Raw genomic sequence first — 13,805 nt, forward strand, 5'->3', positions numbered from 1 at the left:
CCAATCAAAGCCATTATTTATCCTAGTTTCACAGGCAAACTATTTTACCTGAGAGTAAAACAATAAATAAGAACTGGCTGTAATTTTCATACAGCAATATCTTTTCATTAAGACTGTTCAGAAGCCATAAGAATATGTCTCACCCACAGGGGTTCAACTCCAGAAACCATTAAAACCTAAATCATATCAAGCATCTATAATGTACCACCAAATATTATTCTTCAGTATTAAATTCAATGAAATAAAACAAACTTGGGAAACAGTAGAAACAATACACTCAAAAACACCAGGGAATTACAGATGGCCCACTGACATAAGAGAGTAACAGCTCTGGGAATGATATTCATTCATTCTGCAAACATTTATTGTTCATTGTGTGCCAGACACTGGACAAAGCAGTAAGGCCACGATATAGATATCATTATAATAAAATTTTATATTATATATATTTGAGCCACATATATTGAGCCAAGAGAATATATTTTACATATATGTATATCTATGTGTATGTGTATGTATGGCATAAATTGTAATACAATTTGGTATGTGTCTTTCTAGAAGAGAAGGCATCTGAACCAGGTCTTTTTCCAGAGAAAGAAAAGGCTGTCCAAGAAAAGGAAACTACATGGATAAAGGGAGAGTTGTCCTCATGAAAAGCCATGGAAATGGTGGCTGAGACATGAGACATATTCAGTGGAATGGCAACAGCCTGGCGGGGAGGGGTGCTAGGATCCACGCTGTGAGGATATGAGAACCCTGCTGGTTTCCACTTTATGTTGTTGCTTCTTCTACTTGACCATACAGGGGAAGGTTCCTTTTATGTTTAGGGTTTAGGACTAGAGACCAGCACTGGCCATGGCATTCTAACTGAGCACCTCATATAAAACACTGCACCTACATTAATTAATTCATTTGTTCATTCACTAAGTATTTATTGAACATTTACTAGTGTCAGGCACAATGCAATGTGTTGAAAAAATTGTAGCTAATGAGGCCCAGATGGATTTTGGGAGATGTCAGCCTATTTCATCCTGTGAGTGAGGATTTATAATAATATATACTGCATTATATAAGCAACTACAGTTTTTGTCAACAGAAAAGTTTATTCTTATTGTAGGTCATCCCAGTCCCACTAGATCTTTCTCGCACTGAGAATCTGAGAAAACCATCCATGGGAATATCTTTCGAATTCTACTCCGTTTCTACTGAGCTTTTCCTAAGTTCCTAGCTATTGAGAAGCTGATGAATTCTCTGATTGAATTCTCTGATGAATTCTCCAAGGGCTACTCCCAGTTATCAGTTTCACCAAATTCTCCTATTTTCTGTCTTCCTGAAGTCCTGCTGTCCCAGACATAACTCTCTTTTTATTTTTTCTCTGTGACATTCAATAAAACTTAATAGTTCACAAGTCGGCATATACGTGCGTCCACTAACCCAACAAACACAACCCATAGTTACAAAAAAAACTAAGCAAAGATACATAGAAAGTAGCATTTCATTTCTACTAAACGGAAGTCACATACAAATGTGCAGGATGGGAAGCAGGACAAGTGAGTAGAAGGGATGCTTCTTAAAAAAGGAGATAAGTTAGGTTTCGAATTCATGTTCGAGTTTCACTTTAAAAGAGCATATTCACTGAACTCCCTGACAACCCTAAACCAGCTGGGAAAACCCGAGAGCAATCATAGAAGAAATAACTTGATTCCATAGAGTTCCTCCAACTCTTTCCGTTCACAATATTTTAAAATCCCACCACTAGATGGCAGTACACAGGCTATCATTTTCAATATAGGTTGCTTAGTTCCATAATACATCACTTCTGGGATAGGTGATTTGGTTACATATAGAAGAGAAAGAAGAATCAAGCTTCAAGAAAAGGTAGAATGGTGAAGGGTAGAGGGAGATGGAGAAGGACACCTCGGAGAAGAAAGAAGACAGAAAGGGAGAGGAGATGGGAGAGTGAGAGGGTAGAGAAAAGAAGGTGGAATCAAGAAGGGTATTCGAGAGGGAGATGGAAAAAAAGAGAAAGGAAGAGGGGAAAAAATCTGAATTAGAGGTGACGGAACTCCATGTAGTGCCGTTCAAACTTCTGAGACAGGAACTACAGTAAGAAATACGTATTTCAATATGACTCAGTACACAGACAGTATACAGACACACACAGTACTGCACTTGCATGTATGGAAGTAAAAGTTTCATGATATAATACTTATTTGGGTGATACTCTCATATTTCTTAATCAAGTCCATCCTATTTAATTTCTTTAAAATGCTGATTATAAGCTAATCAACTGATTTCAAGATTCATCAACAGGAAAATGACTCACAGTGTGAACAGTATCATTTTAGTGTATTGTACACTAAAAAGCAGGCTTTTGAGAGAAGTTATTTTAAAAATCGCCATAGTGACATTTCTGGCCATATAACTGGTCCATAAGACATTTGTTGATAAAATGAAGAAAAACGATGGTGAAGACGCCTGGTCATGAAAAACACATACAACTGGCCAATGATCAAAGCAGCATTTCCCCCACATGAAGGTGGCTGGAGGAAAGATGGAGTACGTAATGATAACTCTGTAAATTGGTAGCTCTTCTTTTATTTATTAGACAGAAAGATAAATATCAATTTGTTCTTTTCTAAAGAACACAAAGTGGAAGAACAGTTAATCAAATTCTCCATTAACAATGGAGAACGGGCAGAGAGAAGGGGCTGAGAAAATAGTAACAGAGCTTGGAATAGAAAAAGAATTATTGTTGAGGGAGTGAGAAAAAATCGGGAGACAGAAACCACAGCCAGAAGGTTATAAATAATTAAAAAGCCAATTTAAAACAGTGCTGGCAAGGATTCTAAGACCAAGTTTCCCTTTTGGATCTTATATTCTTCCTTCTTTCATTTGTTCTTTCCAGGTCTTAAGAGTCACTAGGTAAAATGCCCATTTGCAAAAAATAACTATATCTATATAGATATATCCAGATAAGGATAGATATCTATATCTCTCCATATATAGATATAGCCATCCAATACCCAAAGGTTTCTTGAAATGAGTATATAAGTCCAAACATCATCAAAAGAATCCTATAAATATCTGCAATCTGATATGTAAAATAAGAATTTCCTTGCAGCATAACAGCACCTGTACTATTTGAAATTAGAAGCTTTATATTTAAATAGAACATGACTTCAGGAAAGAAAAAACTTGTTCTTAAAAAAGGAAACTATAGAGGAAAGGAAAGATATTATATTTCAAGATCCAGTATGTTAATGTTCAGTGTGTTAAATATTATCAGAGAAAACTTTTCAGGTGTGGTGAAAAATGAATATAGAGACTAACCTTAGACTAAATACTAGTAATATATCACATTTAAGCATCTATCTATTTAAATATAAATTAGACCACTTTATCATAGGAGGCACTTGACCTAACAAATTAAAATGGTGTGCTAGGTATCACTTTATAACAGAATGGACACAAATGCCACTTTGGTAACCCCTTGCTTTAGCTACTTTATCTATTGAATGGGTTTGTCTCCTGTCTATTATCTTTGCTTCCTTACATAATATCTATCTCTGAATGAAGTATCACCTCTCTCTTAATGTGGATCCCCCCTGCAGGCCATACTTTTTTCTCTTCTTTTCCCCTTTGTAATTTTATTTACTATTTAACTGCGCGGGGGAAAAGCCAAACTCATTCCTTGACATTTTACAGTTTACATTTACAGTTTTCTCTTTTCTGCTAATTCTCTTAGAACAGAACATACAATTTCTGTCTCCTCTCTCAAGACAGTTATTATCATCAAATTTTAGACCCAACCCAGTCTATGCCAGATAAAACAGAGGAGTCGACAGATTGTGGGTATTTCAGATAAACAAGAGCATAAGAAGCCATTTTTTTGATGGAATCCATTCAACTTCCTATGGATGCCCAGAAGTGAAAAAATACAGATAAGTTTCTACTCCTTGTTGAAAGTCAGGTAAAAACAAACAACAAATGACCAACGTTATCTATATAAAATATTCTGACCTCCTATTTAAAATTCAGTTTTTCATAAATATTGGCTGCCTTTCTATTTGACATGTTCCTGTCTTATGACAGTAATAAAACACTCAAGTCCTATCAAAGTCTAAATTCAAGAATAATAAGCCCAAAGTCAGCAACTATCCAGTCCTGCTTCCCAATAAGCAACATTAAAAAATTAACAATAAAAGATGGAGTAACTAGATGGTTTGTCAATAGATATTAAATTCAGATTTAAAATAGGAATCTCTATCTAGTAGTTATCATACTTAATTAAGCATAAGTAGAAGAATACATTTACCAAAGGAAGCTGTGATAGTTCAATCACTCAAGAAGCCAAGACAACCATATACATGAGCATAAGTCAGCTGCCCTGGACTATTCTGGTCCTATGGACAGATGACACCAGGAATCCATTGAATGGTGAACTAAAAGAGGACAGTCATGTGTAAGGTAGACAGGAGAAGCAAGTCTGTGACAAAATGAACCTGGACCTGAAAAAAGATACCACAAACATCAACGTTGGGAAAGCTGACAGCAGAAGAAAACTGGTGACACAAAGAGATCTGAAATGCAGAGTTTCATGGGAGCAAAACTCCAGCTGCATTAGACGGTCAGGAGCTACAGTCACAACCTCCAACCAGCTCTGCAGCAATCACTGCAATGACCAGATTTCCCTTCACAAGTATAAATGGCCTAGGACTAAAAATACACTTGTGGCTTCTTTCCGTGGGCTGCTGAGAAAAGCAAAAGCCTATAGGAAGAAATGGGGTTTGAGTATTTCAGATTTGCTCGTAGCCACGGCCCTTTGAAATTCCTGAACCAGTGCTGTGGGAAAAAGGTATAGTTTTGGAGGATTCCTCACTTCATCTACAAATAATATAAAAACAACACGCTTTTATTAAAGGAGATGACGAAAGAAATGACATGCTCAAATGGCTGCTGGCTTCTTAACAGCAGTAACAACATGCTCTAGTCAGACATCTGGGGGAAAAAGTACTTTAAACTCAAGGATTTTATCCTATAAATATATGGGCAGGAATAATGCACTTATGACCCATAATGAGTTATTTTTCAAGTATGACACCATTATAATAAAAAGTCTTGATGCAAGAAACATGTTTTGTAAAACTTCTGGTAGGCTGGGCTGCCAGGGTTGCATTTTCAGGAAAAACAAAGTGGCTGCACAGGAAACAAGCTGAGCTTTTTCCGCTGGGCAATCTCCTTTTTACAGTCACGGGGACATCCGGTGGGTTTGGGTGGCTAAGGAGAAGACAATATGGGGAAAGGGGGAGACGACAGACCAACAGACCATCTATATAACGTAGTAAAGAAGGAAGCAATAGTGGTCAGGGAAGAAAATTGGGCAACAGTGAAATACCCAGCTGGCTTTTCAGTTCTGGCTGTTTCAAAGCCACTGGTCAATCACACCTTGGCTCGAGCCTCATTCCTGGGCATCAAGGTGATATTACCTATTCCTTTAGCTACACGGAGAAAGGACTAGCTCACATATGGGAGGGAGAAAGTAAATACTTTTTTTTTTTTTTTAGCTCTTTAGTTGGACGGTCACAGACTGGTTACGGCCTTGCTCTTTCCTAAGTGTTCTGCGTTTCTGAAATGTAATATCTATTAATATTCAATTATAAAAATGTCTTTAAACAACAAATTATTTGGGGGTTACCTTTTTCTTTTAATTATTCTGTACGTTCCAGTATGTGGTGAATGAGAAATGTTTGATCTTATATTCATATTAATGCTGGTATCGTTTTTATAATTCTCAGTGGAACCCACATTTTGCTGAACTTCTGTTTGCTTTTCATTGTCAATCCTAGATCATTATCTGCTGTTTTTTGCATTTTCTTTCCTTTTCCATTATGTATCTTTTTTCCTAAAACTTGTGTCAATCTAATAAATTGACTTTAGAATTTGGGTTAATTACTGCAAGATGCAGGTTACTTCCACAAAATTATATAAGCAACTAACGTGCAATTAACAATTTTGCTTCTGTAATTCTTCCCTCTCTAGAATTACCCATTTTCAACTGTCTACTGGATTATTCTTGACAGAATACAAACATGCTATACTTTCTGCCTCTTTTAAAATTCCTCCCTTGAGAGCGTAACGCCTCTCCAGCTATCATGCCATTTCTCCAAAACTCTTCCAGCAAAACTACTCCAAAGAGTTGTCTGGACTTTGTCACCCCTGTCTCACCTCCCATCTGAACATGAACTCACTTCAGTCCGCCCTTTGTCCCCACCACTCCACTGACACAGTGTCACCAGTAAACTCCATCCTCCCGAAATGCTCCATTCTTAGTCCTTATTTTATTTGGCCCCTTAGAAGCTTTTGATACATTTGATGAGTCCCTCGGTAAAACGCTCTCTTCACTTGCATTCTTTTAAACACTCTTTCCCTCACCTTAGTAGTGGATCAAAAGGAAGGAAGGAAAAGAGAACCATAAAAGTGCCTACTTCTCCATCAAGGCAGTAACAAACCAATCACTTTGCTTGTGATTTGTTTTTTGACCTTCTATGCTTCCTGTTGCTAAATATCTGTAAAAACTAATGAAAATCTCCTGGGAAATCTACCAAAAACTTCCCCAGGCTGAACTGAAATTCCTTTACAAGGTCAAATAATTCCTTTAGGGTCTTGTTTATAAATAATAGGTCTCAGGTTCCGTGGAGAGCCTTCTACCCCACAGCACTATCACTTCGAGGGGCTAACTGCTACTTTGTCCTGTATCAAGCAGAAAAATGTCTTCCTCTGGAGAACTTCTCTGACAGCATACCTCTAATGGCTCTAGTCTACACTGTGTTTACTGTGCCTTCCAGAACATCATGTCATTTTCCTTCATATCACAGATTACATTCAAGATCCAACTGAGATCTGTTGGTGCCCTGGGCTAGCTGACAACTTGCCATTCCTTTAGACCATATTCCATAGATACTGGATAGGCTGGAGTCCTCTCCTCATTAGAATGCTTTTTCACATCCAAGCATACCGTGCGGAAGTTCCAGCCCACCACACTCCCAAGCCCCGAACACCCACTTCTGAGCATAACAGCAAAAACATTTTTTCCAACCACATGTAACACCCTGTATGAAAATACTTTTGTCATATACAACTTTCTCCCTCCGCAGTTATAATTAAACTCTTTGCCCTAGGCACATCCATGGCTGGTCTACATTTTAACCCAACTCTGTCCACAGTTATCAGTTAATTGTACGATTTTTCTGTTTGATGTCAAAATCTCCCAGTAGACTACAAGCACTCAGATAGAAACAGCATCTGTTTTGCTCAACACTATGTCTCTGGTGCCAATAAAATGCCTGACCCATAAGAGATGCTCAATAAATACTTGAACGGACAAATGACTCAATTCATGGTATTTTAGATACAGATGTATTCATTCACAGTCCCTTGTGTAGTGTGATGTAAGGTAATCTATTTCTCTACCACAGACCAGATATGTTATACCAACTTTAAAGGTAATCAGCTAGTACAATCACCTACATTTATAAGAGTTAGTTTTGTATTTTTATTAGTAGCATTTTGAAAAACCAACTCCCCTATTGTATTTTCTTTTGCTCATCCATACCAGATATACAAGTCCTATTTGAGAATGGAAATAGGGCTCCCTTTATCACCCAGCCATTTCATTGCTGGCCCAGTGCCCAGTGCATATGTGCAAAATACAGACGTGAGGAATCACTGAAATGCCCTTTCCTTTATTCATTCTGTGAGGTAGGCAGACCTCCTCCATTAGAGAATTTTACCATCATCTAATTAATAAATTAAACAATAAAAAAACTTATAAAATGTGTAGCAATATATGTGTAGAATGTGGGGATTATAAAAACTTAATAGAAACTAATAAACATAGAAAGTATGGGATTTTCCAGACAATTTCTCATCCTAAACACTCATCCCTTATAATTTGTTGTAACAACTTTGAGAAGCATTTCTATACCAACTTCTTGGAAACAGTTTTTCACTTTTAAATTCAGTAAGTCTTTTTTCCTCCAACTTTCTGTTTTTATAAGACAGAGAAAAAATTTCTGAACATTATTGCTTCAGGTATTTTTGGGGGGGGGGGATATAATAATGATAAATAACTGCAAACATTTATTGACAGTTGATCAGTGCTAGACATTTACACATAAGCTCTTACTTTATCTTCCCAATAATCTTGAAAGATGCATACTTTTATTCCCATTTTATCACCGAAGAAAATGAAGATTAGTGAAATTAAATAACTTTGCCCAGTTACTGCCCAGTCCAAAGCTGGAAGTGAGGGAACTAGGATGCTAACCCATACAACCTTGATCCCAAATCTCATGCTGTTAACATCCACATTATAGTTTAGTGTGTTTATGGTTATATAAATGTTTACTCTTGATATGAGGAAACTACTGAATAGAAAACACTGCATGAAACTAACAAATATACTCATGTAGAGAACAAATTACAGCATGAGTCTTACTTAACACAGTTCTTCCGCAAAGATAAATTTTCCAGAAAATTAAATTTTGGCAGTAAACTTTAAATAAAAGTAATCTCTCCCATCAAATAATGGCAAATAAAAGAGATATCTCTTTTGTTTCCTTCATTAGAGCATGGAAATTGTAAAAGCAGGTCATGAACAGTGTTAAGATCCTTATCAATCACCTTCACAATAAAAGCAATATTTTTCATAAGTGTTATTGTAAAAAGATTGGGTTCTATGGTGTACACATGTATAATGTAATACGCAAGGTTATAATTTTTCTAGTTGTTAATTCCTAATTCTTAAAAAATTTAAAGCACATATGTAAATTATAAAAGAAAATAAATACCTAATGTGGCCTTTAGTTATGTTATTATTATTTGAATCGATTAGCTCACTTGGATCAGAAGTATTAGTAATATCAAAGAAGGTTCGACTCAAGAAAAATCTATGTAAAGACTCACTTCTTCCTCTTTTTCTTCTACCTGCTCACAAAGATGGTGGTGGGACTACTTCCTGGCCTTTGCCCATAAAAGCACCAAAAAAAAAAAAAAAAGAAAAGAAAAAATAGGTTGTCAGGTAAGCAGAGCGTCTGGATCTCAAGTTTGCAGTTTAAACCTCTGACTGCTGTAAAGCACTAGATTTTTCAGGTGGTAAAACTGGGAAGATGAAACTTGCCATGTGCTATGAAGAAACTCACTGCAGATAAAACAGTAACTTGCAAAAGATGAACGCACAATTCTGTAATGTACGTTTGCAAAAATTTCTCCAAGTTCACGACCAAATGTTATTCCTATGCACTGAATCCCACCTTATACAAGAACCAAAACAACTATCTTTACTAGTATTTTACACGAAGGCAGTGTTTTATGTATTCACCCATCATATTTTAATTACGGACCTCGGAAGTAATATGGTATCAAAGCAAAAAGTAATGCAATCTAAGTCTTAATTCATCGTCATTTCTAGGCTCTGAAGACAAAATACACACATGAATTGATGATTATAGGCATTTTACATCTCTATAGAAGGGTGACTTATTTTTTTAGATTCATAGAAAGGGAAGAAAAATCAACACCATGATATTATTACAATTCCCTCTATTTAAAAATGAAACAAAAAGAACTTAGAAGAAGAAAAATAACTTCATGATCAGTTAACTATCATATATAGTTAACTTGGTATTATTACATACAGTCATGTAACAAAGTATCTTTCTGCCTTCTAACCCCCAGAAGGAAATATTAATACTGCATTTTGAATTATTTCTATCATATGGAGGCTTCCTGCTATTTAAAATAAAAACTTAGACTTGTATGAAGATAAGAACTCAAGCTACATAACACATTTGTAGCCAAACACCTAACTTTAGAATTACTTTAATGGCGACTTAATTTACAAGTTACTCAAAGGTTCCAACCACTGGAACTTCATGGAATTTTATATTATTGCCAGACAAGTAAGTTCCAGCCTGAACAACTGAAAGAAGAAACATCCTGACACACTTTGTAAAAATTTCACAGTGGTTAACCTCTACGAGGGATTTACACATTTACATCTCACAAGCAGTTACGCTGACTATAGATTGAACTTTCGATTTGAGCGCTTGAAGGTAAAAATACTTTGCAAATTTAGGTATTTGAATTCTGACATTAAATGACTTGATATATAGAAATATGGACTAAGTAATACTGAAGCATATACCTATATAAATATGAGGTTAGTTTCTACTAAACTGTGCTCTACTCAGCCGTGGATCAGCTGGCTCCTGTGTCGTTCTGCACAGAACTTCCTTGGATGTAGTGTGTTTGCCTATGACTTGGGGTCCTCTCACTGAATAAATGAAGAGTTACTGCTGAAATAAATCAAGGCTTGCTTGTGTCTCTTACCTTTGCCATGGCTTCTCCCATCCTCCAAAAGTGGTACGACGATAGTGTTGTTCACATTTCCAGGTGACCGCACAGCTGTGTAGACGACAGGCACCGACTGGACCACCACGGGGATGCGGTGAACGTGACTCAGTTTGTTAGACTGTAAATTCATGGGACTTGAAGGCGGAACGGGATGGATAATGTGCAAAAACTGCTGGCCTCCCACACCAGAGGCAGAGGCAACAAGGGGCCCTGGAGTTAATACCGTTGACGAAGATGATGCTGAAGATACTGATGTTATAACAGTTGGGGATGAGGCTGGACGACTAGAAGACGATGAAGAGGTTGAAGTTGAAGAAGGGGAGGAGGCGGACGCTGTCATGGAAACGGGGGAGGAGGAAACGGCTGTAGGGGATGTCCTGGCTTTGTTGATGGACAAGTCCACTGGCTCAGTTTGTGTCTGGAAGTGATCTACGCATAACGGGTCCTCCGGGGGTTCCCCTTTCACATTATTTAGCAACAGGGGAACAGCTTCCATATCGGGGTAGTTGTGGACGTTTGGAGACTGTGGGGAGAAAAATAGAGGTATGATTGATGACTTGAATGTTTTTTAATTTTTCTCTTATTGCTACAGAACATTAATTCGCTCTCCAAATATCTGAAGAACCGCTCGGACAGTCGTCATAATTAAAGTGGAGAGTACAAAAGCACAACAGAGTAAGACGATTGGGAGGGCGACAGACATCATTGTCAAAATCCAGGGAAATACACTAAAACAGGGCATAAAATTCTCCAACTTCCCACACCCGTTTGCTAAATTATTGAATACAAGCCATTTCTAATAACTGGATTATAACTGAGCTCATAGCAATGAAAAAGTTTTTCTCAAAATAATATACAGAAATACTACAACAGGTATTTTTAGGAAATAATTTTAGGAAAAGCTTATTCTGTAAATCTTAAGTTGCCTATGCTTGTGCTGTGTAATTTAAGACAATGATAATAATTTTGTCCAAGTTTGTATTCATGCTTTCAAGTTTTAATGAGCAAAATTTAATAATAAATAATAATAAAGAATCCAAGATTCCACCCAGACTAATGGGCTCAGTGTGTTATTACTGAGCATGAATATAATTTAATTTTATACCTATTCACTCATAAATTCAAGAAACAGTTACTAAATGTCTACTTCCAAGGCCTAAAATGGCCCCCAAATTAGCAGGTGTCCGTCTAGCCTTAACAGAGAGTTAGACTACAAAAGATTATTTTTGGTTATATCTAATTTGACCAGGCTAACGTAGACATTATTGTTCTATTACATGAAGACCCAAACCTTTTTTTTTTCAGCTTCACTATGGTATGAGAACAACAATGCCTAAAATTATATTAATTTGGTTCATTTCATTCTTTGTTTAATAAAAGATTTTGGTTTGCTCAAGCTCAAAGCTTGAGCATACACTTAAAGGAACAAAACATGCTTCTTCAAATCTTTCTTTATAGAATATAAATTATAGCTCCATTCAGGAAATACAATAGTGCAAGGGCATTTTATTTAGCAACAATGAGAAAAGAAAGAAAATAAGCTAAACAATGGTATCAGATCAATAAACAGGAAAATGGGTTGATGTTTTATTGGTTTTTTTTTTTTTTGCTTCTAAGCTAACATGGTTACTTACCCACCAAAAGACAAGAATTAGAAAATATCAAAATGAAGCATCCAAATATCTACTGCATAAAATTCTAAATGACAAGATCTCATTTCATGTGCTGAAATTGAGAAATAAGAATTTAAATATTCTCAGATATTAAGAACCAAAGAAAAGAAACACCATAAACGGAGCAAGTTTTATAAAAAGCTATTAGCATTATCTACTCTTCTAACTAGAACACTATTTCAATTCGCACACAGTATTATCATTTAATTTCTCTGTAGAACAATGTAGGATGTTTCTTATTAGTATGTCATACCCATATAGAAATTCTTTGTTGAGGCTGCTTTCATAAAATATCCCAGTTGGTTTGTCATTAACATTATAAAATATGTCATTAAGCACAAATTATCAAACATAGTTTGCTTTCAAATATAGCCTTGATTAATTTCTCTCCAAAATTCTAATTTTGGAAATAGTGACTATTTCCATCACGAATTTTTTTCTTCCTAATTACACTTAGACACAAGGTTCTAACATAGGTTTATAAACCAAAGGCTGAGGTGCAAACATTTCATAAAGTAAATGGAAGAGTGCTTTCGTAGACTACGACAATACAGGAGGTAAACATGGAGCTTATCTGTAAACAGATGGTTTCTGAGGCATCAAGCTTCACTGAGATTTGCAAACTGCTTTAGACTTCTGTAGATTATGAACACGAGTCCATACTTTGTAGGTATCTGCTTAATCCCTCACTAAAAAAAATTTTACTCCTTAAGCTGTTTTACAACAATAGAGGAAGAGCACTCCTCTTGTAATTCTGCTGTATATACAAGAAAGCTAGGAAGACCCAATACTAAGAGCCCCTAGGTGCTTTCAAATACTTGAGAACTACATAGCTTTTGCACAAGCTCAAACCAAAATACGGAAAATGCTCATAAAAATTAGGAAGAATCAACCAAACCTTTGGACAACAGACATATCTTATTTGGGAGCGTTAGACATGTTATGCATGAATTTATAAGTGTAAACATCACAGAGGCACATGCTGGTTCCTATTTCACACGTAGCAGTTGAAATGCAACCAGCATATCCAAAAACAATGCCTCATCAGTCTAAGGAGGACAAAACCCTGATCATACCATTCATCCGTTTACACTATTGACATAATATATTCTCATAGCCCATACCAATCATTTCTACTGTGATAATGTGGCCAGTAAACCATCCATAATTCCAGCTTCAAGCTGCACGTACGTACACGTAAGACCAGCAATACTGCATAAATATGTTTCCCAAACAGTTGAGGTATACGCTTCCTCCTCCTTTTAGGAAAAAGAAAAGACCTGAAAGGCTTGATCCTGAAATCATGATTAGAATTCATTTCTTGGCTTTTGGACAGTGGAAAATGGAAACACATTGGTTCCGAGATATGAATCCATAAACGTGTAGCAATGGGAGAGCAGCCAAGAGACAGAAGGAAAGCTGGGGAAACCACGGGAAAACACCAAACAAGCAGCACTTATAGCACTTAGAAACTAAATAAAAGGACTGCACAGATTTGAGAAAGTGAGAAAAGATATGGTTATGTTACCAGGAAACAGCCTCTAAGAGGCAGGGACACTGAAAAGACCAGATATCACAAAGAAAAGTTTTATGCACAGTTAGGACATGAAAATTTTGTAAAAAGGAACAAAGAAAGGATTTCATACTAAAATTCTGCCCTTGGTCACTAACTACTCAATTCTTGATACAACACTGATGGACGACTCACAGCAGCAT

At 36.4% G+C, this 13,805-nt stretch overlaps 1 protein-coding gene across 3 annotated transcripts in view; it reads right to left on the reverse strand.

The window, feature by feature from the left end:
* The window catches only part of KLF12 (KLF transcription factor 12), a 580,319-nt gene that overhangs the window by 143,698 nt on the left and 422,816 nt on the right, over positions 1-13,805 (reverse strand). For all 3 annotated transcript variants that reach the window (XM_060287905.1, XM_030838658.2, XM_030838660.2), the window contains exon 4: positions 10,393-10,939. In XM_060287905.1, coding sequence (XP_060143888.1) covers positions 10,393-10,939 — 547 coding nt within the window. The remainder of the gene's footprint in view (positions 1-10,392; positions 10,940-13,805) is intronic.

The sequence above is a fragment of the Globicephala melas genome, chromosome 18 (assembly GCF_963455315.2).
Source record: "Globicephala melas chromosome 18, mGloMel1.2, whole genome shotgun sequence".
Lineage (NCBI taxonomy): Eukaryota > Metazoa > Chordata > Mammalia > Artiodactyla > Delphinidae > Globicephala > Globicephala melas.